The 27642-nt window shown below is 49.6% G+C and overlaps 1 protein-coding gene across 1 annotated transcript in view; it reads left to right on the top strand.

Annotated features, from left to right (window-relative positions):
• Positions 1–27642, top strand: part of HTT (huntingtin) — a 778980-nt gene that overhangs the window by 515147 nt on the left and 236191 nt on the right. Inside the window, exon 47 of the mRNA XM_078772674.1 lies at positions 7314–7433. Coding sequence (XP_078628800.1) covers positions 7314–7433 — 120 coding nt within the window. The remainder of the gene's footprint in view (positions 1–7313; positions 7434–27642) is intronic.

Raw genomic sequence — 27642 nt, 5'->3', positions numbered from 1 at the left:
CAGCAGAACCCAGGGGAGCCTGTCGACCCAGCCGCCGTCGTGGAGGGTGGCCCGGAGCATGGCCTTCAACGAGCGGTAGAACCGCTCGCACAGGCCGTTGGCCTGGGGGTGGTAGGCCGTGGTTCGGTGCAGCTGGACCCCGAGCCCCCGCGCGACCGCCCCCCAGAGCTCCGAGGTAAACTGGGGGCCGCGGTCGGACGAGATGTCCGAGGGGGCGCCGAACCGGGCGACCCAGGTGGTGATGAACGCCTGCGCGATGTCCGCCGCCGTCGTCGCCGCCAAAGGCACGGCCTCCGGCCACCGGGTGGTGCGGTCCACCATTGTCAGGACATGGGTCAAACCCCACGAGGGGGGCAGAGGTCCCACCAGGTCCCACCAGGTCCACGTGCACGTGGTCGGAACTACGTGCCGGCACCGTAAATGGGGCCACTGGGGCCTGGGTGTGCCGGTGCACCTTCGCGCGCTGGCACGCAAGGCACGTCCTTGTCCAGCCGCGGACGGCCTTCCGGAGGCCATGCCAGACAAACTTGTCGGCGACCAACCTCTGGGAGGCCTTCGTGCCCGGGTGGGACAGGCCGTGGATGGCGTCAAAAACCTGGCGCTGCCGCCCGAGGGAGACGTCGCACAAGAGGGCCGTGCCCGCGCCGTCGAACGGCACCTCGGTGACGCGGAGGACCGTGTCGGCGGTCCGCAAGGCCTGGACGCCGGGGTCGGCGGCCTGGTCCGCCGCCATCCGGGCATAGTCGATGCCAAGGTGGACTGCGTAGGCGACGGACCGGGAAAGGCAATCCGCCACCGGGTTGTCCTTCCCCGCGACGTGCCGGATGTCCGTTGTATATTCGGACACGGCCGAGAGGTGACGCTGCTGCCGGGCCGAGCACGGTTCGGCGACCTTGCCCATCGCGAAGACCAGTGGCTTGTGGTCGACGAAGGCCGTGAATGCACGGCCCTCGAGCAGATGGCGGAAGTGCCTGACCGCCAGGTGAAGCCCGAGCAACTCACGGTCGAAGGTACTATAACGGCGTTCGGGCCGGCGAAGCTGCCGGCTGAAGAACGCCAGCGGTTGCCAGGCACCACGCACCCATTGCTCGTGCACCGCGCCCACCGCGTAGGGTTCGGTGGTGAGGGCGATCGGTGCATCGGGCGCCGGGTGCGCGAGCATGGTGGCGTTAGCCAAGGCGAGCTTCGCGCCCGCGAACGCCGCGTCCATCTGCTCGGTCCAGGTAACGTCACCTTTTCCCGGCTTCCCTCGGAGGGCCTCGTGCGAAGGGGCGCAGGAGCTGGGCGATGCGGGGCAGGAACCAATGGTAAAAGTTTACCATGCCCAGGAACTCCTGGAGCCCCTTGATCGTGCGGGGGCGCGGAAACCCCTCACCGCCTCCACCTTGGCCGGTAGGGGGACGGCCCTGTGCCTGGTGACGCTGTGCCCCAAAAAGTCGATGTCGCCGACGCCGAACCGGCACTTGGCGGGGTTCACGATGAGGCCATGCTGGCCCAGACGTTCGAAGATCGTGCGGAGATGGTGTAGGTGCTCTTCGCGGGACGCGCTGGCGACGAGGATGTCGTCCAGGTAGACGTAGACGAAATCCAAGTCGCGCAAGACGCTGTCCATTAGTTGCTGGAACGCCTGAGCCGCATTTTTCAATCCGAAGGGCATCCGAAGAAATTCAAAAAGTCCGAATGGCGTGATGACCGCCGTCTTCGGGATGTCCTCCAGCCTGACGGGGACCTGATGGTAGCCGCGTATGAGGTCCACCTTTGAAAAGAAGGACATGCCCGCCAACCGGGCGGAGAAGTCCTGGATGTGGGGGATGGGGTAGCGGTCGGGGGTGGTGGCGGCGTTGAGGCGCCGGTAGTCCCCGCATGGTCGCCATCCCCCGCCGGGCTTTGGCACGATGTGGAGCGGCGACGCCCAAGCACTCTCGGAGCGCCGCACGATGCCGAGCCGCTCCAGCGTAGCGAACTCCGCTTTAGCTACCGCGAACTTTGTCGGCTCGAGGCTGCGTGCCCGGGCGTAGACCGGTGGCCCGGCGGTGAGGATGTGGTGTTCCACCCCGTGCTTGACGGCCCCCGCCGAGAAGGTGGGCGGGCCGCGTAAGGGCCGGGAAGCTGGCGAGGAGGCGGGTGAAGTCGTCCGCTGCCGGAAGCGTACAAACTAACCTCGCCGGGACCGAACCGCTCAGCAAGCCGCTTGGCGAGCCGCTCGGTGAGCCGCTCAGTGAGCCGCTCAACGAGCTGCTCAGTGCGCAAGCAAGCGAGCTGAACGTTTCAGCCTGGACGAGATGTCTGTTCTTCACATCTACCAACAACCCGTTTGCACAGAGAAAGTCCGCACCGAGCAGTGCCATGGGGACACTAGCGGTTACGAACGTCCACGTGAAGCGTTGCCTTCCGAACCGCAGGGAGAGGCAGCGCTTCCCGAATGTGCGTATGGGTGTTCCGTTCGCGGCAAGCAACGCGGGGCCCCGGCCCGCGGTTCGCTTGTCGGACGTAGAGGCAGGGATAACGCTCACTTGTGCACCAGTGTCGCATAGGAAACGGCACCCAGACAAGGTGTCCGTTATAAATAGAAGGCTGCCGGAATGGCCGACGCTCAGGGCCGCTACCGAGCGCCGGCTTTGTAGTTTCCCGACTTGCCGAAGGAGCACGGCGGGCGACAATTCCTCGCCTTGTGGCCAAACCTGGCGTGGAAATGGCACCAGGTTTGCGGCGAAAGCGGAGGCCCCGGTTTTCGTGGTGGTGGTGGGCGTGGCGTGGCGGCGGCCACGCGGTGTGCATCAGCCTCGAGATCCACGAGGTGTGGTGCATCAGCATCAGGGTCAGCCTCGGGACGCGCGACGGCCGTGCCAAAACTCGCCTGCGTGTCCAAAGCCGCAAAGAACTTGTCGGCCTCGGCAGCGAGAGCTCGGGGTTCCGTCGTCACGGAACCGGCCAACGCGAGGCGTACTCGTGCCGGCAGCTGGCGTCGAAATAACGCCCGGAATAGAGCGTTTGGGGTTTCGTCGTCCCATCAGCGACAGCATATGGTCCATGCGGACCGACGGTCGCGTGTCACCGAGCTCGGGGAGGTCCAGGAGGCAGTCGGCCCGTGCGTCCACCGTGAGGCCGAACGTGGCGAGGAGGAGACGCTTGATCGCCTCGTACCTGCCGTTGGCCGGTGGGTTCCTCAGGACCGACACGACGCGGGCGGCCGTGCCGGGCCCGAGGGAGGCGACCACATGGCAGTACATGGTCTCGTCCTCCGTGATGCCTCGAAGTCGGAACTGGGCTTCTGCCTGCAGGAACCCTACTTCAGCTTGCGCCTCCCAGAACTCGGGGAGTTTGATCTGGACCGCGTTGTTTGCCATTGCGATGGCGTATTCGGTCGGTCAGCGACGACTGATCCAACGTCGGAGGGTCACCAATGAAGCGCGGTGCTACGCGTGCTACTTGCTTGGCAAGGAGGAAGCGGACAATGCGGTAGGTTAAAAGAGTCTTTATTTCAAGAGCTGCACTGTAGCACTGGAGCGCTCCGGGCTGCGCGCCCGGTGTATATCCCGCGGCCACGCCTACCCCTCGGGCGTGGCCGCCGCCCACTTGGTGTGCGGAATGGTCATCATGCCAGTGAGCTTTCGTGTCCGCCACACTATACTGTACTGTACTACAGTATTATTCACGAAATAGTAATTGTATATGCCCCCGGGGTGGGAGTCCGGAGGTGGGGTGGGAGAAGGGAGAGGGAGAGGGAGAGATGGGGTGGTAGGAGGAAGATGAGGGAGTGGGATTGGAGGAGGGGTAAGAAGTGGAGTGGGACTGTGGAGGGAATGGTTGTGGGTGGAGGACCTCCCCTCTCCTCACACTGCCTTCCCTCTCCTCATACTGCCTTCCCCTCTCCTCACACTGCCTTTCCCTCTCCTCACACTGCCTTCCCTCTCCTCACACTGCCTTCCCTCTCCTCACACTGCCTCCCCTCTCCTCACACTGCCTTCCCTCTCCTCACACTGCCTTCCCCTCTCCTCACACTGCCTTCCCCTCTCCTCACACTGCCTTCCCTCTCCTCACACTGCCTTCCCTCTCCTCACACTGCCTTCCCTCTCCTCATACTGCCATCCCTCTCCTCATGCTGTCTTACCCTCTCCTCACACTGCCTTCCCCTCTCCTCATGCTGTCTTCCCCTCTCCTCACGCTGTCTTCCCCTCTCCTTGCGCTCCCTTCCCCTCATGCTGCCTTCCCCTCTCCTTACGCTGTCTTCCCCTCTCCTTATGCTGACTTCCCCTCTCCTCATACTGCCGTCCCTCTCCTCATACTGCCTTCACCTCTCCTATGCTGCCTTTCCCTCTCCTATGCTGCCTTTCCCTCTCCTCACACTGTCTTCCCCTCTCCTTGCGCTGCCTTCCCCTCCTCATGCTGCCTTCCCCTCCTCATGCTGCCTTCCCCTCTCCTCACGCTGCCTTCCCCTCACCTCATGCTGCCTTCCCCTCTCCTCATGCTGCCTTCCCCTCTCTTTATACTGCCGTCCCTCTCCTCATACTGCCGTCCCTCTCCTCATACTGCCTTCCCCTCTCCTATGCTGTCTTCCCCTCTCCTTACGCTGCCTTCCCCTCATGCTGCCTTCCCCTCTCCTCACGATGCCTTCCCCTCTTCTTACGCTGTCTTCCCCTCTCCTTATGCTGCCTTCCCTCCTCACGCTGCCTTCCCCTCTCATTATGCTTTCTTCCCCTCTCCTTACGCTGACTTCCCCTCTCCTCATACTGCCTTCCTCTCTCCTCACACTGTCTTCCCCTCCTCACGCTGCCTTCCCCTCTCCTTACGCTGCCTTTCCCTCCTCATGCTGCCTTCCCCTCTCCTCACGCTGCCTTCCCCTCTCCTTACGCTGTCTTCCCCTCTCCTTACGCTGACTTCCCCTCTCCTCATACTGCCATCCCTCTCCTCATACTGCCTTCCCCTCTCCTATGCTGCCTTCCGCTCTCCTATGCTGCCTTCCCCTCCTCATAGCCCAGCGGCTAAGTCGAAAAATATGGCAGTATATTTCACTTTGTGGAGAAATTATGAAACTTTGCACACCGGTTGGGGACCCCAGTAGGAACATTTTTCGATTAGGACCCAACTCAGCATAGGCCAAAGGTCAACAACTTTGTCAAATTTCTAAAATCCTCAATTTTCATCTGATTGACTTGAAATTTGAAGAGCATTTACATATCAGGTCATTGAATACAACTACCAATTATTTTTGAGGTCAACATTGGCCAAAAGGTCAACATAGGCCAAATTTCTAAAATCCTCAATTTTCATCCGATTGACTTGAAAAGGAACGATCTTGAATGACCTGGACATGGTTTATGGTTTTCCACCTGTAAAACAAAACATGCGTTAATACAATAATGATAACGAACTTTGATGTCTGCAAAGAACTTTATTGCATAAAAAAGGAAATCTTCTGTCTTAACCTAAACTAATGCAAACAGATGGCAGCACTGAAATAATATGGGGTGCTAAGTAAAATCATATGGGGTGCTAACTGATCACCTGTTCACCCAAATTGTCATGGGGGGGGGGGGGGGGGGTTAGCCACTGCAATCGTATTTCTATCGTCCACCAGGGGGCGTTTCAGAGTTGGGTCCTAATCGAAAAATGTTCCTACTGGGGTCCTCCACCTGTCTGCAAAGTTTCATAATATCTCCACAAAGTGAAATATTTTTCGACTTAGCCGCTGGGCTATCAGGCTGCCTTCCCCTCTCCTCATGCTGCCTTCCTCTCTCCTCATGCTGCCTTCTCCTCTCCTCATGCTGCCTTCCCCTCTCCTCATGCTGCCTTCCCCTCTCCTCACGCTGCCTTCCCCTCTCCTCATGCTGCCTTCCCCTCTCCTCATGCTGCCTTCCCCTCTCCTCATGCTGCCTTCCCCTCTCCTCATGCTGCCTTCCCCTCTCCTCATGCTGCCTTCCCCTCTCCTCATGCTGCCTTCCCCTCTCATGCTGCCTTCCCCTCTCCTCATGCTGCCTTCCCCTCTCCTCATGCTGCCTTCCCCTCTCCTCATGCTGCCTTCCCCTCTCCTCATGCTGCCTCCCCCTCTCCTTACGCTGACTTCCCCTCTCCTCATACTGACATCCCTCTCTTCATACTGCCTTCCCCTCTCCTATGCTGCCTTCCGCTCTCCTATGCTGCCTTCCTCTCCTCATGCTGCCGTCCCCTCTCCTCATGCTGCCTTCACCTCTCCTCACGCTACCTTCCCCTCTCCTCACGCAGACTTCCCTTCTCCTCACGCTCCCTACCCCTCTCCTCCACCAGCCCTCCCTCTCCCCTCTACTCTTCCCCTCCCAACTTCCTCTCCTCTCCCCGCCCCTCTTCTCCCGCCCCCCCTCTCCTCCTCTCTCTTTCCCATCTTTTCATATTCGCATCACAAAGCGACTCTGCATTACCGGGCGATGCCAAGTACCCTTGCTAGTGTTAAATAAATGAGTTCCCTTACCAGCAACTTTGAGATAGGAGTCGGCCAATTAGGCCCATCAATCTTGCACTGTAACTGCCAATCTATGGTTGTTTGGCCGTGCTCTATCCTTTCAAATGCTGACCACCAAGCAAGGAAGCATCTCGTACCATTGTTTAAATCTTTGGTATGACTCGCCCGGGGATTGACCTGCCACCCTCCCAGACCCAGAGCAGATGCTTGAGGCATTACACCAGAGTCTGGGATCGAGACCCAAACGCGGTCTTCTTTGCTTCCGCCAGCAGAACTTGATTTCCCTGAGCTATAAGTTGTTCACCTTGATCGCTTGTAAGAATGATTGCTGTCCCTTGCGTTTTGATTTCGTTTGAGTTTTTTTGCAAGAAAACCGAGACCCTCCCTTTTCTGTAATGTAATCGGTGTTTGGTTTGAAAATTTGAAAGAGCAAAATGAAATAATCCTCAGCGGGTCGGGCCCTCAATCCATCGATCTCTGCAGATTTTAAAACTTTGTCAATTTGGGTTTGTAGTGAGAAATATACAGGGCAGGTGGGGGTGTCATGGTGGATGAAATTGCATTTGGGAATTAAGACTGGGGTGTGAGGGTGTGAGGATAGCGTGGAGTAACTTACCAAAGTTTTCAGCTCAAACCCTCACTGCTATTATGATATTGTTGGTGTCGGGGGGGATGTTGAGGGGAATCTATACAGATGTTGTTGAGGGGAATCTATATACAGGCCGGGAAAAGCACAATGCAGAATTGTTTTAATGGTGAGAGAATATAAAGGGATTGGGATGGGGGGGAGAGGTAATTGGGAGGGATGGTAAGAATTTGTTTGGGGTTACAGTTGCTAAGGCAATAAATGTACTAATTGGAAATATTTTATTGGTAGGCCTGGTTCATGGACATCGTGAAGGGGGAATGCTTCAAAGGAACGTGTTCTCCCATGGAGTGTGCCACCCTCCTGGGCTCGCTGGAAGTTGAAGATGTGAAGAAGATTATGACAGCAAAGGTAAGCTCTCGTGACACTCACTCACTCATCTCATGACTGTGCTTCACTGACAAATGTCCAATCAGATCTCTTGACTGGAAAGTATGTGTTGGTGTCACTCGTATTGTCAACCCACACGTTGCACGTCGCACTACTTCCCACTTCTTCTCAGTACTTTTTAGTCTCAGACGCGTTGCCTTGAGCAAACTTTACTGAACCTTGGACATTGTGAATGTCAAGGCCCGATGCAATAAGGTCTTGTCCTAACGTGGCCCTGATCCAAAATGGCTGCCAAGGAAACTGATTTAAGGTCTCATTCGACATCGGTTCCAGAAGCAATTTGCACATGTGAAAATAACTGCAACATGATTTTGTGATTTTGGTGAAAATGACAAAGCATTCATTCGGTTTGTAATTGTGATGGCATTCGCCGACAGGATTTTGATTCATTGCTGCAGAAACAGCTGTGATGAATGTGATGATGTGATGATGAAATGTGATGAAATGTGATGAAAACAGACAAATGATGAATTGCGAAAGATGATGGGAATAGAGCCTGTGATTGATGCTGTGAAGAGGAACAGGTTGAGATGGTTTGGTCATGTGTTGAGGAAGGATGAAAGTGACTGGTTGAGAAGAGTGATGGAAATGAAAGTAGAAGGAAGTAGAGGACGGGGAAGACCGAAAAAGACTTGGCTAAAGATGGTGGAAGAAGAAATGCGGACAAGGGGGTTAACAAGGAGAGATGCAGAAAATAGGGCAAAATGGAGAAGATTGTCATGGGGACCGCAAGGCTAACCCCCGCTCTAGCAGGGAAAATGGCCTTTAAAATGCATGTTGTTGTTGTTGTTGTTGCTGCAGAAACAGCCACTTGTTTCAACGAACTGTTGTATTTTTCTTTAAATATTTCCCTTACATCTTGTGCTTAAATTGCTTTCGATATTCACCTGTTGTTCAGATATCAAGGTTTTATTTTATCAAGGTTCAGATATCAATTATATATATATATATATATATATATATATATATATATATATATATATATATATATATATATATATATATATATATACATATATATATATATATACACACACACACACACGAGTGTGTGTATAATAATGTATAAAGGTGGGCGCGATTCGGAAAATTTTAAGTCCGCTTACCGCTTATCCGCTCCGCCAGCCCGTGTAGTCCGATTCGCTTATCCGCTTCAGCGGCCGAAAATCTTAGTCCGCTTACCGCTTATCCGCTTATCCGCTTCGATTCGATTTTTTAAAAGCGCTTCGACGTTTTTAAAGCGATTTTTGACGTTTCTAAAGGGAATTTAATGCTTTTAAAGCCTAAATAGCCATTTCTAACTACTACAAAGACAAACAAAGCTTTTAAGATCCAAAAATATACATTTTTATTTAAATAAAATTTATTCAAAATTTATTGAAATAAAGTTTTCCACTCGACTCTACTCTACTCTACAGTTAATATAAATATAATTTTAATATATGCAAGTTACATTAAAGAAAAATCAATTTGCCCGTCCTTTCTTTGACAAGAGAGTCTACTAGTCAACAGACTAGCAGTCTGTTGACTAGTCCTCGTCTTCCTCCTCCACCTCGTGGGCCTTCTTGAGGATTTGGAGGTTGCCCTTCATGAAGACGAGGGCCTCGAAGTTCGGTGCAGCCAGGGCCGACCTCTTAGGCCTGAGGATGTCCGACCCGTAGCTGAACACGCGCTCGACCGAGGCAGAGCTCGGGAGCGGCGTGTTATGCCTGAGAAATAGAGTTACCCAAGCATCACGGAACTCGAGCGGGAAGAGATTGGGCGAGAGCCCCGGGTTCCCCCTCAGCGGCTTCCTCGACCAGTCGATTGAGTCCAGCGACATCCTGCTCTCGCTGCGCGCGAGCTGAGGGGTCAGGGCGCAGATCTCCTGACTGTCCTCCACGTCCCCCATCATGTTGACCGCCGTGTTGTGGATGTCGCTGTGCTGGGACTGCTGGTTTGCGTCGCTCGTGTGCCTGTCCCTGGCACTGCCGCTGGGCTGGAGAGTCAGAAATCTCTCCATCTTGACGTTATTGCCGCTCTAGCGTCCAATAAAATATTCAGTTTTCACTTATTATTCACTTAAATAAATATTCACAATTCTAGAGTAACGGCTCAGGCTAACAGCTGATTTGGCGAATCGCGATGCGCTTTAATTTTTCGGTAGTCCGCTTACGCTTATCCGCTTCGGTTTCCGGGGGTTGGTCCGATTCGCTTATCCGCTTCGAAAACGTTAGTCCGCTGCAGCGGATAAGCGGATAAGCGGACTTTCGAAGCGGACCGCCCACCTTTGAATTTAATGTATATCCACTAGCTTGGCTCGGCTCGCTGCGCTCGCCTCACCAAGCGTCGTTACTGAGGAACGGGCTTATTTTAGCTGAGGATAATGACTGTACCTGAGTTGCTGTGTTGTCATGATTTTCACCAATCGTAATACAAACAATTATTTTGCACAAATTTATTTGTAGTGTTTGTGATATTACATTTTTATAGGCAATTTAGGTTGAAGATTTAGGTTGAAAAAAGATATAAAATTCAACAAAGAACCCCTCAGCACATATGTACATACGGGACGGGTATGTGCAGACTGGAAGTTTGGGACGATTACACCTCACCACCACGTAATTCAAAACACCTCACCACCACGTAATTCAAAACACCTCACCACCACGTAATTCAAAACACCTCACCACCACGTAATTCAAAACACCTCACCACCACGTAATTCAAAACACCCCACCACCACGTAATTCAAAACACCTCACCACCACGTAATTCAAAACACCTCACCACCACGTAATTCAAAACACCTCACCACCACGTAATTCAAAACACCTCACCACCACGTAATTCAAAACACCTCACCACCACGTAATTCAAAACACCCCACCACCACGTAATTCAAAACACCTCACCACCACGTAATTCAAAACACCTCACCACCACGTAATTCAAAACACCTCACCACCACGTAATTCAAAACACCTCACCACCACGTAATTCAAAACACCTCACCACCACGTAATTCAAAACACCTCACCACCACGTAATTCAAAACACCTCACCACCACGTAATTCAAAACACCTCACCACCACGTAATTCAAAACACCTCACCACCACGTAATTCAAAACACCTCACCACCACGTAATTCAAAACACCTCACCACCACGTAATTCAAAACACCTCACCACCAAGTAATTCAAAACACCTCACCACCACGTAATTCAAAACACCTCACCACCAAGTAATTCAAAACACCTCACCACCAAGTAATTCAAAACACCTCACCACCACGTAATTCAAAACACCTCACCACAAAGTAATTCAAAACACCTCACCACCAAGTAATTCAAAACACCTCACCACCAAGTAATTCAAAACACCTCACCACCAAGTAATTCAAAACACCTCACCACCAAGTAATTCAAAACACCTCACCACCAAGTAATTCAAAACACCACCACGTAATTCAAAACACCTCACCACCACGTAATTCAAAACACCTCACCACCACATAAATCAAAACACCTCACAGCCACAAAATTAAAAACACCTCACCCCCACGTAATTCAAAACACCTCACCACCACATAAATCAAAACACCTCACAGCCACAAAATTAAAAAGACCTCACCCCCACGTAATTCAAAGCACCTCACAGCCACAAAATTAAAAACACCTCACCCCCACGTAATTCAAAACACCTCACCACCACGTAATTCAAAACACCTCACCACCACGTAATTCAAAACACCTCACCACCACATAAATCAAAACACCTCACAGCCACAAAATTAAAAACACCTCACCCCCACGTAATTCAAAACACCTCAGCACCACAAAATTAAAAACACCTCACAGCCATGAAATTAAAAACACCTCACAGCCACAAAATTAAAAAACACCTCACCACCACGAAATTAAAAACACCTCACAGCCACAAAATTAAAAACACCTCACAGCCACAAAATTAAAAACACCTCACAGCTGCAAAATTAAAAACACCTCACAGCCACGAAATTAAAAACCCCTCACTGCCACAAAATAAAAAACACCTCACAGCCACAAAATTAAAAACACCTCACAGCCATGAAATTTAAAAACACCTCACCACCACAAAATTAAAAACACCTCACAACCACAAAATTAAAAACACCTCACATCCACGAAATTAAAAACACCTCACAGCCATGAAATTAAAAACACCTCACAACCACAAAATTAAAAACACCTCACAGCCACGAAATTAAAAACACCTCACAGCCACGAAATTAAAAACACCTCACAGCCACGAAATTAAAAACACCTCTCAGCCATGAAATTGAAAAACACCTCACCACCACGAAATTAAAAACACCTCACAACCACAAAATGAAAAACACCTCACCACCACAAAATTAAAAACACCTCACCACCATGAAATTAAAAACACCTCGCCACCACAAAATTAAAAACACCTCACAGCCACAAAATTAAAAACACCTCACAGCCACGAAAGTAAAAACACCTCACAGCCATGAAATTTAAAAACACCTCACCACCACGAAATTAAAAACACCTCACAACCACAAAATGGAAAACACCTCACAGCCACGAAATTAAAAACACCTCACAGCCATGAAATTGAAAAACACCTCACAACCACAAAATTAAAAACACCTCTCAGCCATGAAATTGAAAAACACCTCACCACCACGAAATTAAAAACACCTCACAACCACAAAATTGAAAACACCTCACAGCCACAAAATTAAAAACACCTCACAGCCATGAAATTGAAAAACACCTCACAACCACAAAATTAAAAACACCTCACAGCCACAAAATTAAAAACACCTCACAACCACAAAATTAAAAACACCTCACAGCCACAAAATTAAAAACACCTCACAACCACAACATTAAAAACCTCACAGCCACGAAATTAAAAACCTCACAGCCATGAAACTTAAAAACACCTCACAACCACAAAATTAAAAACACCTCACAGCCACGAAATTAAAAACACCTCACAGCCACGAAATTAAAAACACCTCACAGCCATGAAATTTAAAAACACCTCACAACCACAAAATTAAAAACACCTCACAGCCACAAAATTAAAAACACCTCACAACCACAAAATTAAAAACACCTCACAGCCACGAAATTAAAAACACATCACAACCACAAAATAAAAAACCTCACAGCCACGAAATTAAAAACACCTCACAGCCACGAAATTAAAAACACCTCACAGCCACGAAATTAAAAACACCTCACCACCACAAAATTAAAAACACCTCACGGCCACTAAATTAAAAACACCTCACAGCCACAAAATTAAAAACACCTCACAGCCATGAATTTAAAAACACCTCACAGCCACAAAATTAAAAACACCTCAGCGCCACGAAATTAAAAACACCTCACAGCCACGAAATTAAAAACACCTCGCCACCACGTAATTACAAATACCTCACCACCACATGATATAAAAACACCTCACCACCACAAAATTAAAAACACCTCAGTCATGAAATTAAAAACACCTCACAGCCACAAAATTACAAACACCTCACAGCCACAAAATTTAAAACACCTCACAGCCACGAAATTAAAAACACCTCACAGCCACGAAATTAAAAACACCTCACAGCCACGAAATTAAAAACACCTCACAGCCACGAAATTAAAAACACCTCACAGCCACAAAATTAAAAACACCTCACAGCCACGAAATTAAAAACACCTCACAGCCATGAAATTAAAAACACCTCACAGCCACAAAATTAAAAACACCTCACAGCCACGAAATTAAAAACACCTCACAGCCACGAAATTAAAAACACCTCACAGCCATGAAATTAAAAACACCTCACAGCCACAAAATAAAAAACACCTCACAGCCATGAAATTAAAAACACCTCACAGCCACAAAATTAAAAACACCTCACAGCCACAAAATTAAAAACACCTCACAGCCATGAAATTAAAAACACCTCACAGCCACAAAATTAAAAACACCTCACAGCCACAAAATTAAAAACACCTCACAGCCACGAAATTAAAAACACCTCACAGCCGTGAAATTAAAAACACCTCACAGCCATGAAATTAAAAACACCTCACAGCCACAAAATTAAAAACACCTCACAGCCACAAAATTTAAAACACCTCACAGCCACGAAATTAAAAACACCTCACAGCCACGAAATTAAAAACACCTCACAGCCACAAAATTTAAAACACCTCACAGCCACGAAATTAAAAACACCTCACAGCCACGAAATTAAAAACACCTCACAGCCACGTAATTACAAATACCTCACCTCCACATGATTTAAAAACACCTCACAACTACGTCATTTAAAAACACCTCACCACCACATAATTAAAACTACCTCACCACCACGTGATTCAAAACCACCACCACGTTATTAAAAACACTTCACAACCACCGAAACAAAAGTTTGAGGGAGTCGTTAAGTGACAACACAGACACTGCCCAGATGTGTAGATATATAGATAAATGACTGTACCCGAGTTGCCGTTTTGTCATGGTTTAAACCAATCATAATTCAAACAATTATTTTGCACAAATGTATTTGTAATATACGCGATATTACCTTTTATAAACAATTGAAGTTGAAAAAAAAAAATTCCCCAAAAAAATTCCAAAAAAAAAAAAAATTGGAAATTTTTTCAAATAAATACCCTTAGGACATACCGACGGGAGAGATATGTGCATACCAGAAGTTTGGTACGATTTCACAAAAGTTTGAGGGAGTAGTTCAGTGACAACACAACACAACACAGGACAGACACTGCACAGATATATATATTAGTGGGGCAGATATGTAACAAAAATTGCACGAGATGTTCACATCCGGCAGAAAGTTTGAAATTTTGCATACAGGGGTATTTTGACATGCTGAGTTCAAAAATTGGCGGATCCAAGAGGTCTGACCAATGGACAGGCCGCCATCTTGAATTCCAATATGGCTGCCAAGACGAAATGTTGATAATCCCTATCTTGGGTTCTAAATGACCTGTGGTGCTCAAATTTTGTACACAAGGGTATGTTGACATGCTGAGTTCAATAAGGCAATAATTTGAAATGTCTGACAAATGGTATGGCCGCCATTTTGAATTCCAATATGGCCGCCAAGACGAAATGTTGAAAATCCCGGGTTCTTTGCAAAAGCAATACCAATTCAATGGATCCCTAGTTGACAAATCATATAACAAGTCAAAGAGCTCATTTCAAAGTATATTTCGTACCAGTTGGCAGCCGTAACATGCTGCAAGCTTTTTTCCATCCGTTTTACTTCTCCTACTGCTCATCTCGGAAGCATTGTCCAGAGCAGAAACATAGTTCTGTGCATGGTAGATTAGCAGCAGAACATTTGCAATTTCCAGCACACCGTTTTTTACACTTGCACTTGATCAGCTCTCGGCACCCTTTTGACGCCTCTGGCATTACTGTCCAAAATGGATGCCAGACATCATCTGCATTTTTAGCCCATCCCCAATCTGCAGGTGAAGGCAGCTCTGGGTTAGCAATTTGGGACTGTCCCCAGATGTGACCGGCCTGAAAGACTGCCCTCTTCACATGTTGACGCAGTGCCTCTTTTGTCGGTGGAATATTTTCCGATTGCCGATTTCCCTGAGCAAACAGCTGCTTGCGTGCTTCGTTCACTTTCTTCAGAGGGGAAGTTCTACTGTACAGAACAACGAAGAACCTCTCTATGTTGTCCATGTCATCATCTGTTACTTCCGCTGGTGCATGTGAGAGATGATTGAAGACCTCCCCCAAGTTTGGCATGGAATTCCATATGCTCCACACAGTCTTTTTGCCAATCCCACATATGGCAGAAACAGTATCGCATCCGGAAACAGTATGCAGGAATAGAAGCCCCCATGAGCGTTCAGGGCCAATGTGAGTCGCAATAGTGTGAGCAGCAATGTGCCTGAAATAGTTTCCATGTCCAAATGCCAACCACATTGCACAACCGTCCATAATGCTTGCCATTGCGATAGCCAACACAACCACATCTGTGTCTGTTGCATGAATGACGATACTTCTGTACCCCTGCTGATATGCATGCCAAGCATGTAGCATCATTCGTGAATCAGCCTCTTCATGCGTACATGGTTGAATTTGAGAAACATCAGAAGGGGGCTTTGATTTAACCTCTTCTTCTAAGGTTGTAAGAAGTGTTTTTCCCTCTGGAATAGGCATCGTTTGCAGGGAATCAGCAAGGAAACTGAATAATGTCTTTTTGTTGGAATCTACACGAAGGAAGCTGCTCCAGTTTCGTGGCACGGATGTCTGTTCAGTCACATGGAGTGGTATGCCAGTGCCACGACCAAGCCTGGTGCCTTCTTTGAGACTGTCCGTTCTGTAGGTGTCCCACACCACATCAACACGCATCACAGTCCCCTCATTTAACTTTCGGGCAATGTACGGAAGGACCTGTTTCTGTGCATAGTCACCAAATGTCCTGATCACACTGTTGCACTTCTTAGGCTCCAAATGATGGACTAAGGCAGCCCCATCGAAAATACGAACTTCTCCTTTGGGCGCATCACGAGGACGTTGTGCTAAAGCTTCCAAACAGGGCAAAAGACCAGCCTTGCCAGTTGGTGGCTGCATTGTATTGATACCTTCAGCCAATGCAGGTGGCCACCCATGACACTCATATTCATAAAATGTGTTAAGATCACCATCTCTAGTTTGGCAAGAAATCTACATTCGTGAGAAGAGCTCCACATTACTTTTCATACGTGTAATCTTCGCCTCAGACTTTCCAGGTGTTTTCTTGGGCTTCGATTTCAACAGTGGCAGATTGTTCTTTGAAATGCTATCATAGAAATTGTCAGAAGGATCCTTGATTCGCTGCCCCACAAATCCGTCAAATTGTGTTTTGCCAGTGTCCTCCATGGATCGCACTGTGGCTATCACTTCATCAGGCATGATGACCTTTGTGTCAAGCACATACAAGTCATTACTGTTTTCCGCAAACGGGTTTCCAAGTTTTTCAAAGGAACTGATTGCATTATTGAGATCTGATGCAAAGGATTTCTGGACACTAGGCAATTGTTCGTGGTGGCGGACATCAGTTTGCCTCTGTCTTTGAAACTGGTCCACAAACTCATTCAGGATTCTGGCTATTTCTGCACCAGCTACCATCCACCGGCGAAGAGCCCCTTCATTCTCAGTAATTCCAATGACTCCACCATCACCTTTCACATAAGCGTTCTGCTGTTCGTGTATCTGATCGTGTGCCATAGCAGAGAACTTGTGTGATGACTTCTGAGTGACAAAGTTCCCCTTGACAAATTCACGATGGATATCCATGGAATCGTTTGAAAGTTCCTGAAGGTCTGTTACATGCACTGTCAACCATCTGGCGTAATGGTAATGGTCCATGGCAAACATCCACGGAATGATCGCCGTGAGAGTCTCCACATAGAGCGTGTAGTTGGCTTCCCGTTGTGATCTTATGAATGCCAAGAGAAGACACTCCAACTGCAGGACTTTATTCCAGTAGCAAAACTGGGGGTACTTTGTAGCCATCTTCTTGCTCCAAAGATCAAATGATTGTAAATCTTCAGTTTCACATGTTTTCCGGTAGTCATCGTATGCCTTTCGCTGCAGAGCGTACAACGCCGCTACTGTGACTTGGTGTGCCCATTGTGACCTCGATATTTGCGAACCTTTGTGAAGACTATCTGCTCTTCCCTCTGTTGTTACACCAGCACTGGTCATTACACTTGCCCAGCCACTCCCCTCCAGGAAGCTGCCGATCGCTTTCAACAAGGCCATCTCTACATGAAGTCCTCCCATCATCACAACAAACTTGTCTTCACCATATATACCTGGCCAAGTCCATTGAATCTTCTTTGCAATTGCATAGAGTGGTTGATCAACGGTCAGAACTGGAACTTGTCCGGGGTTTACTAGTTCTGTCGCCTGCTTGATTAAATTCATTCCATGCTTCACCATTGCCAATGTGTGAGCACTCTCGCGGAACAGAGGTAGCAGTCCTGTAATTGCAGGAGGCCGAGGAACTTCAACCTGCAGATTTGCCATGTATGCTGACCAGGAGATATTATCTTCACTCTCAAGACCTTCCTTCTCCTGCAGACTTTGTACAAACGAAAGCCACTGACTTTCTTTGTCCTGTATTCCGGAGGACACCCTTGGAGTGGATGGACCTTTTGGTTTTCTTGGAATGGGATTATTAGTTGGAAATGTTTCAGGAGGCACATCACTGTAAGATGCAGGAAGGGCGGCTATGGTTTTGGAGCGCTGTTTCTTCTCATTCTCAGTGACATTCTCATGATTTCGAATGCTGCCACTTTTGTCATGTGAAACATGTTGTGTCAGTGATAACGCGGTTCCATGAAATGAACTTTGTGCTGATGCTGATGATGGGTTGTGATCTATGTTGTCTAGGTTGCCTGTTGTGAATATTCCACTTCGCAATTTTGTTGGACACACAACGCCGTCATGTTTGTATATTTCTATGACTCTGTTGGCCTCATCTGTGGATACCTCCAGTATGCGATCATAGGAAACACACAAACCATGTTGAAAAAGAACGTCAACGAGATCCCGTTTCCTTGTTTTGCTATGAATGAGAAGACCCAGGTAAAGTGGCAGTGATGTTTCACGTTTCAAATTGTGACGTACTGCTGTAGTTTCCAACCTTCCTCGTTTCATAGTGTTGAATGTTACAAGTTGAGTTAAGGATTGCACAGAGACGCCTCCCTTGTTGTTTGCGTTTTGTTTTTGTATGTTTGTACCAGCAAGAATCATTTCCATCAACGCTGCCAATGATGGTGGTGAGTTGTTATATGATTCGTTAACTAGGGATCCATTGAATTGGTATTGCTTTTGCAAAATATCTTTGCGCACAATCTGGGCAGCTCTCATGAGAATGACCGCGTCGTTGTCAGAGCTTTGTCTACAAGCATGCAATAAAGCTTCACCAATGTCCTCTTTGAATGACAGTGCCACTTCATGGTTGCTCTTATGTGCCTCAAGTTGCGGAAGGTGTCTGAGAAGCTTGTCCTTAAGGTGAGTTGAATTAAGCCTCTTTGAGATATCACCTCCCAGTTGTGCCAGACGTTCTGTATAAAGCTTTGTGAGATCGGCTAACTTGAAAGTGTAACTGTCATCTGTACACTTCATTTCTTCCAAATAGGCTATCAATTCGGCCAAAGCTACTGATTCTGGTGGCATATTTTCACTTGAACTGGCTTCCTCATTCTTTCTTACAAATGATCTGTATCGAGTGTGGAGAACAGTCATGCACTTCTTGTGATAAACAGCATCTGATGCCGTCATATCACCTACAGACAATCTAGCCAGGAGTTTTGTATCCCTCAATTCTGTTGCCATCAATCGAACATTGGAATCTACATTTTTTGTTGCCGCTCTGTGGACTATTTCTTCATTACTGATAATGCTATCACAAAAGAAACATGTGCTAGCAGTACTCTGTTCAACGGATGGAGATTTGAAACTTGTTCTGAGTCTTTTCTTAACAGGCGAGTAAGTTTCTTCACCAAGTTTAAGGTCTGAACTTTGCTTTCTTTCCCTTGATTCAGCCCTGGCCACACGAGAGCTGCTGCACTGAACATAACAGTTTTTGTGCCATTTGGCAGCATGCGCAGCTAGGGTTTCTGCAATACCGCAACCATCATCTAGTCGGGAAATGTTTATCCCGCAAGGCAAGGCACCTAAATCATTCAATGCCTTGAGATTTTGAGCAAGATTCTCGTAGACGTCTAGACACGACTGATTGCTGCCCTTACGTGCATCTCTTAGTGGTTCATTTTCAGAACGTTTCTGGCAAAGAGCGCAAATGTTCCAGTCTGTTGGCATTGGAATTGTTGACGATGTTTTCTTTGATTTCGACATTGGATCTGAAAGAGAAAAAACATAAAAAAAATAAATTATTGGAATGTCATGTGAATGTTCAGTTCCGGCAGAAAGTGTTAAATTTCACATACAGGGGTATTTTGGGGCGCTGAATTTCCCAAATTTCTACTGCCTTCGACAAAATTACAAACCCATCAGTAGATTTGAGATGCAACAATTTTCCAGTTATCATAATAATGCTCAAATGATTTAACATTATGACATTACCGTACACTGTGCTATTAAAGCAATGAAAACATCGATGTTTGTCTTGGCGGCCATATTGGAATTTAAAATGGCGGCCATACCGTTTGTCAGACATTTCAAATTATTGCATTATTGAACTCAGCATGTCAACATACCCTTGTGTACCAAATTTCAGCGCCACAGGTCATTTAGAACCCAAGATAGGGAATTTCAACATTTCGTCTTGGCGGCCATATTGGAATTCAAGATGGCGGCCGGTCCATTGGTTAGATCTCTTGGATCCGCCAATTTTTGAAATCAGCGCCCCAAAATACCCCTGTATGCGAAATTTCACACTTTCTGCCGGAAATGAACATCTTTTTCACATATCTGCCCCACTATATCTTTTCTCAAAGATCAAAGGGACTCAAAGCATCGTCCCAAGTTCATCCCTCCACAATGCCACAGACTGCGGCCTCGAAGAGAGGTTGTACAGAGTTGACAAGCAGGCTAAGCCTGAAAGGGAAAGAATGTTTTGCAAGGTCAAACATGGGATTTTGTCAACACTTTTTCTCAAAGCCAGGCAACCAGATGCCGGACTGAAAATGGGTCACAGTGTGACGCTGCTGCCACCATTGGAATATGGAAGAAGAAGAAGAACTACCTTTAGAGACCATTTCCCCCCGCAGAGCAGAGGTTTGCCTTTTTCAGGCACCGTGGTTCCCTTTTTGAAGCAATTTTTTTATGGCCGGGTGCCCTTCCTGCCGCCAAACCTGTGTTTTTTTTTTTTGTTTTTTTTTTGTGTATACATAATCGAGGCTCGTGAAAGAGCTAAAAAGTTGCCTCTTGCGACACACAGGGAAATACCAGTGAACTGGTACTCAATTTGCAGACCTCGGAAGGATGACAGGCTGAGTCAACCCCCCTGGCGTTAATTCAGTGATCGACTGGGATTCAAACCCAGGATCCTAGGATCCCAAGCCGGCACCCTAACTGCTAAGCCAACACCAGGCTACTATTAGGATAGGGATTATAATGAAATCCCGTACATATGTGTGTAATATATATATATATATATATATATATATATATATATATATATATATATTGTTACAGACGCGGTTTTGGATGTTAGTTTACCGAGCGGTTTGGTATGACCGCGTCTGCACAGTTTACCCGATTCCACTCGAACGTTGGCCGAATCGCGCTATGCTAAATCAATGAAGGAAAGGACACAACGGCTGGGTTAAATGACACGACACCAGGGGTACAGTTCTCAAGACCTCCGGAGGAGGATATAATATTGGGTATGCGGAACGTTTAGATTACACGGCACAAGAGGGACAGCACAGAAAGGTGGGCACTTATACACGGTCTTATCTTATTCCCGACAGACCACAGACAAACGGGACAAGACTGACTCACACAGGGATTGATGGCAAGGAAGGGCAGGCAGTCGAGAGCTCAAGGTGCACCTTGAGCTCAGGGGCAGAATCGACCCGGTCCGGTCCAGAGAGGCGGGAGGTATCTTTCAGCGCTAGGAGGTGGCGTCCTTTTGTCGTCGTAGCTGAGCCACATCTGACGTCACCTCCGGTAAGTGGCTGCGTATATCCAGCGGGGAGTGACACGCCCTCGGCTCGTTAGCTCCGCCCCAGATGGAATCGGTCCGCCGCTTCTTATTGGGTGCGGGGGGGTTACCGACCGGGCTCCGCCCTTGACGAGGAGCTGACAGTCAGCCCCTGTGTGGTAACCCCGTCGGAGCACGTGGTCAATGGCGGCTAACCAAGCCGGAGTGAGGACGCGCACTCCCCGCGCCGCTGTTGTTGTTGTTGGTGTTGTTGTTTCATGAGGAAGAGATGCGGGGAGGTATTGGGAGGTCCTAAACTCACGACTGGTGCCATACAATCACATTCTGGTGCAACGAAGAGTCAGAATTAATGGAAACGAGTCCTTAACTGACATAGACTAAGAATAACTAGCAAGATGTCCTATCGTGGTCTACGTGAGATGCGGTGAACCTGGGCACGACATTTAATGGGGGAAAAAGGGGAAGGTTGGGGCTACAGAGTGTTGTTTACAGACAATGGGACTAGGGAATGGGGGATTGGGGATAGTTGGGGAGTATTGGGGAAATAGGGGAATATTTACAAGCGGATATGGATGGAGGCCAAATCCCATATCCGCAACATTGCACCCTTCTCTACCTCGGGGCGTCCCGACCCGATAAATCTTTACTTACTTTAGTGTGGCACTCAGATGTAGTTCCCTCTACTATTAACTCAACCCTGAGTGCGACAGTTTTACAGATGTTCACAAATGAGTAAATATGTCCCCCTGCAACGTTGCACCCTTCTCCTCACAGAAACACACCCACAGGATAACCGAATCGCGGAAAGAATCCTCAAACTAAACATTCAGCCGGTAGGGAGCATTATTTACACAAGACTAAACTGATATTTACACTACGATCCAGGACCTGGTTTTGGAGGAACACATGCAGATGTTATGCATAGAGAGAGCACGCATGCCAGCATCGATACACCAACCCACGAGTGCTCTGTGGCCCTACGGCCTTTAATAATGTGCAGAGCACCCCATCCAAGCACCAAAAGCACCACCCCATCACACAGTCAGCACCATCCGGTGCACCAATAAAGTGTTTATAATCACCGGTGGTGTCGCAGCCGGCCGATGTTCTGCCGCTGGTCTTGCCTTCATGTGGTGCACTTGGCCTTCTGGCTTCTTTCAAAAATAAAGAAAGGCGCCAACCGCGTCCATTTCTTTATTGTGGCCGTCAGGGGGCCAACTATAAGTGGTTCACCTGTATGGCATAGGTGCCACGTTGACCCATAGGTCCATCGACGGGTGGTGCTTGGCCGCAAAAGACTGCGGTCCATGGTGGGCGGCCACAAAAATTGCGGTCCATATGGTGTATCGATCCCGGCAGCAAGCAGCGAAAGTGCAGGCCCACAACTGCGGAGCCAGCACCTCTCTCTCCTCTCTCTCTACCCCAAAGCCAGATCCTCGGAGGTGGGAGACAAAAGAAGAAGACAAGTGAGTAAGGTGGTAAGGGCGCAAAAGTGCACGCAATACCAGGTAATGCACACTAGGGGCACATGGGAACCAGGTGAGACAGGTACGTTCCTACCATACGCCCCCCCCCCCCCCACCAGGTAACCTACATTGCCCCTCCCTTACCCCTAACTGTATCCACAAAACACAACACTACCCATAAACATCTACTTTACAAATCCACAACGTCCCTACTGTCTTCCCCGTTCCATAAACCAAATTCGTCTTCTCTCCCTCCTAACCAATCAAATTTGCCATTTCCAACTCTCATCACAATTTGCCATCTCCAACTCAACATCAAATCAATCCTAACTATTTCCTAAATGACTTTAACAACTTTACATTACCCGGGGTCTTTCCCTGCCAATCCATTGGCCAACTTACACTATGGGTTCTAAAAAACCAATTCCCATTGACCAAACTGTGGTGCTTTTCAATTTGGGGTCTCACTCCCCCGATTCATCTCCCGGTGCCTCGCACAATATCTGGGCCGCGACGTGTCGCTCTCCCAGCAGGTCTACCCACCTGCACACCTCCACCACTGTAGTTGCCACCCGAGCTTACCTGCTCCTCACCCTAACCTAACTAACTGGGGAAGGCCCTCTCGCACTCTCACCCCCTCAGTGCCCTCTCTGGCACGGGCTGCCCGATCCACACCCGGGATCCTCAGGCACCCACTGACACTAACGGCTCCCAGAGCCCACCTGCGGCCTCACCTGGCCGACATCCTCACAGTGGTGGAGTGCCCAAACCAACTACACACACTAACAGGCTACACGCCCAGCCGTTTCCACAACACTAATGCACCCATCCACAATACCATTCTGCGACCGCACCACAAATGCCAATATCCAACCACAATTTACCTATACCCTCTACCTAACACTTACACTACCCGCCCCGGGTACTCGTGAAAGGGGTCCACTCTTCCCCCATCCACACCTTCGCACCATGCACACCACTCCGTACCACTTACTCCAACTCTCTCCACACCACTCGTTCCCTGCTCCATGCATTCCACACACCCGTACTTGCACACCTGTGCTCTCACACCTGGTGCCACCTGCACCCTTCTCTCCCCAAAGCGCATTCGCGCTGATCCACAACACTCACTACTCATACACTGCTCCACACACCTGTTCAGTTGCACACCTGTGCAATCACACCTGTTCAATTCTCAAACAGCACGGCATCATCTCATCTAACTACTCCCCTCTGAAACTTGCGCTTCCCAGTCGCCCCTTTAAACTATTGCGCTCCCTCGTCATTATCATCCACTCTAATCTACCTGCGTCCCCACTACAGGTATCAGTCACTAACTAACCTTAACGTTACCTAATGTCATCTTCTAGGTCCCTATCAATATAACCTAACCCACCCGGGCTAGTCTTCACTGCCATCAACCCCATAAACTATAGCGCATTTGCCCCACATGGGAAGGGTGGCAGGGATGCCACCCTTACCCACCGGGCCCATCGCTCCTCAATCCCCCAGTCCTCTGGCACTAATAAGCCCCCCTTATTCAGAGGTACTGGGTCCCGCCTCGGCATCTAAAGCCGAGGCAATCCACGGGGGCGCCTGCTCGCCGGTGTAAGGCCTTATCCGGTCGGCATGGACGATCCGAGGGAGGGCTCGTGGCCCCATTTTGATCTTGATGACCACGTCACAGATTTGCGACAGGACGACTCCTGGGCCTTGCCAGGGGGAGGTGAGTTTTGGGCACCTTCCCTTCCGCCTCCGGGGATTAAAGAACCAAATCTTCATCCCCGGAGCGTATTGACTCCCCTGGCTCCGGTCGTCGTACCTGCGCTTCATCTTTTCCCCCGCCAGATGGAGTTGGCGGCGGGCGAAGGCATGGACTAGCTCCATGCCTTCCTCTAGGTGACGTGCGTACCCCTCCCTCGGCGGGTTAACCACTGTGTCTGGCACGGGACCGCATAGCAAGTCGGCGGGAGCCCGTAACTCCCGCCCATACATAAGCAACGCTGGACTGCATGCGGTGGCCCCGTGCTGGCTGGTTCGGTAGGCCATGAGCAAATAAGGGAGATGTTCGTCCCAGTCATCCTGACGGGTGGCGGTGAACAGTGCCAGTTGTTGGATTAGAGTTCGGTTGAATCTCTCCACCATCCTGTCAGATTGAGGCCTTAAAGGCGTTGTTCTGGTTTTCCGAATTGACAGGAGACTGCACACATCTTTTAGCAATTTGCTCTCAAAATTTCGTCCCTGGTCGGTGTGCAACTCCTGTGGAATCCCATGCCGGCACACAAATCCTTCCACGAAGGCCTGCGCTACCACCCCTGCTTCTTGGTTGGGGAGGGCGTAGGCCTCCGGCCACTTGGTGAAGTAGTCCATCACAACGAGGATGTACTTATTACCTAGGCGGGTGCGGGGTAGTGGGCCTAGGATATCCATGGCCACCCGCTCTAGGGGGGCCCCCACCTGGTGTAATTGAAGGGGGGCCCTCATCCTCCGTGCTGGTCCCTTTTTGGCAGTACAGGCGTCGCATCTCCGACACCAGTCCTGTATGTCGCGCCCCATATTCACCCAATAAAACCTCCGGCGTACCTGCGATGTCGTCTTTGTCCTGCCCAAATGGCCGCCGGGGCGGGTACCATGCACCTGTTGCAATATATCGGTCTTAAATTTATTTGGGACTACCACCAGCCAACAAGTTCTATCAGAGGGAACCTCCACCCACTTGCGATACAAGATGTTGCCTTTCAATTCCAGGGTCTGCCACTGAGCCCAATATGCCTTTGTTTGCGCCCCGAGGGGGGTGACCTCTTCCCCCTTTGGTCTTTGCCCCAATTTGACCCAATTGAACACTGGCCCCAGGACAGGATCCTCCTGCTGGGCCGTGCTCCATGCCAAAGTTCCGAATTCCTCATCTGCGGTTAGTGGCAAAATTGGCCCTCTCACCCGGGTTGCCCGGACAACGAGGGTCGGGTCCGAATCGCCCAATTGTTCCCTCGCCTCGTGTCTCGCACAAAATTTGCAGTTTTCCCCCAGACAAGGATGCCGAGAGAGTGCGTCCGCATTACCATGGGCCTTCCCGGCCCTATGGGCCACATCAAAATCGTACTGCTGCAACTTTTCCAACCACCTTGCAATTTGGCCCTCCGGTTCCTTGAACCGAAGGAGCCATTGCAAGGAGGAATGGTCAGTTCTAACCAAAAATTTCCGCCCGTACAGGTACGGGTGGAAATGGTTCATGGCAGCCAGCATAGCCAATAACTCTTTGCGAGTGACGCAATAATTTCGCTCGGGCCTACTTAAGGCCCGACTATAGTAACCAATCACTCTCTCCACGCCCTCCTGTGTCTGAGACAAAACTGCGCCCAATCCTTCCTGGCTCGCATCCGTGTCCAGGGTAAATGCCCCGTTACTAGTGGGGTAAGCTAGAAGGGGTGCGGATGTTAAACACCCCTTCAATTTTTGGAAGGCCTCGTGGCACTCCCGTGTCCAATTAAATCGCGTCCCCTTCTCCGTAAGCCGGTGGAGGGGACGGGCCAACTCCGCAAATTTCGCCACAAAGCGCCGGTAGTAGGAGCAGAGTCCCAAAAATCCCCGCACCTCCTTGATGGTACGTGGTGCGGGCCACTCCTCTACCGCTTTAATTTTGTCTGGGTCCGTTTTTACCCCCTCGCGGCCGATCACGTGACCTAGATAGGCCACCTCTCTTGCAAACAAAGTGCACTTACTCGGGTTCAGCTTCAACCCTGCCTGTCTGAGGCACCCGAACACCTGGTCCAAATTAGCTACTGCCTGGGGGAACGTTTTGGCATGTGCTAGGACGTCATCCAGGTACACCAGGCATGATTGCCATGGCATGCCGCCTAGTACATGTTCCATCAATCTTTCAAAGGTGGCGGGGGCGTTACACAAACCAAACGGCATCACAGTAAACTGATACAGTCCCTTACCTGTGGAAAATGCCGTTTTCTCCTTCCCTGCCCTATCCATCTCCACCTGCCAATACCCACTCTTGAGGTCCAAAGTTGAGAACCAATTTGAGCCCGCAACGGCATCGAGGGTGTCATCAATCCTTGGCAGGGGATATGAGTCCTTGAGTGTCACGTTGTTTAGCTGGCGATAGTCCACGCAGAACCGCGTGGTCCCATCCTTTTTTTTGACCAGCACAACAGGTGACATCCAAGGACTTCCCGAGGGCTCGATCACGCCTGCGTCGAGCATTTTTTCAACCTGCTCGTCAGCTTCCGCCCTCTTGCTCCAAGGGAGCCATCGGGCGGCCTGACGAATAGGCCGGGCCTCACCGGTGTGGATCTGATGTTTCACCAGGCCCGTACGTCCAATATCCTCGGTGGACAGGGAGAAGAGGTCCAAATGGGACCCAACCAGTTTGTGTAAGGCCTCCCTCTGGGTACCTCCCAACTCTACGCTACTACGATTTACCATCTCGCAAATGGGATCGGGCCAATTCCTACTTCTTATTGAAGGCTCCCCCCGGGGTCGGCTCGGCTGGACGTTCTCGCCCCTCACTGTCGCGACTTCCTCAACTGGGGTGCAGCCAGCTACCCTCGTGCCCCTTACTATAGTGCGTGGTTCTGTACTCATATTTATTACTCGGACGGCCACTACCGGTCCGTCCGTTTTTACAAGGGTGCGGCCCACGATTAAACCCGGTATGGACTGCGCTGCCACCGGTTCGACCAGGCCGCAGGACTCCTGCCATGTTGGGCGAGCTGCCCACCGGGCCGGCACTATCGCCTCGGCCCTTGTGGGAATGGTCACGGCCTCGGAAGCCTCCAGCTCCGCTCTCTCGGCCGTGCTTACTCCCCCTAACGGCAGCTCTTCTACTCCCACCTGCAGGATCCCCCGGCACAAGTCGATTTTACAACCGCTGGCAGTCAACAAATCCAACCCTATTAAACATGGGTCGCACACCTCCGCCACCCAAACATCTATCTCCCTCCTTACCGACCCTAACTTGAGGGTCACAGAACCACGCCCTATGATCGGGGCCGTTACCCCGGTAGCAAGTTGCAAACTATAATTTT

Source organism: Myxine glutinosa, chromosome 2 (genome assembly GCF_964187855.1).
Source record: "Myxine glutinosa chromosome 2, kmMyxGlut1.1, whole genome shotgun sequence".
Classification (NCBI taxonomy): Eukaryota; Metazoa; Chordata; class Myxini; order Myxiniformes; family Myxinidae; genus Myxine; species Myxine glutinosa.
This window is presented reverse-complemented; position numbering and strand designations above follow the sequence as displayed.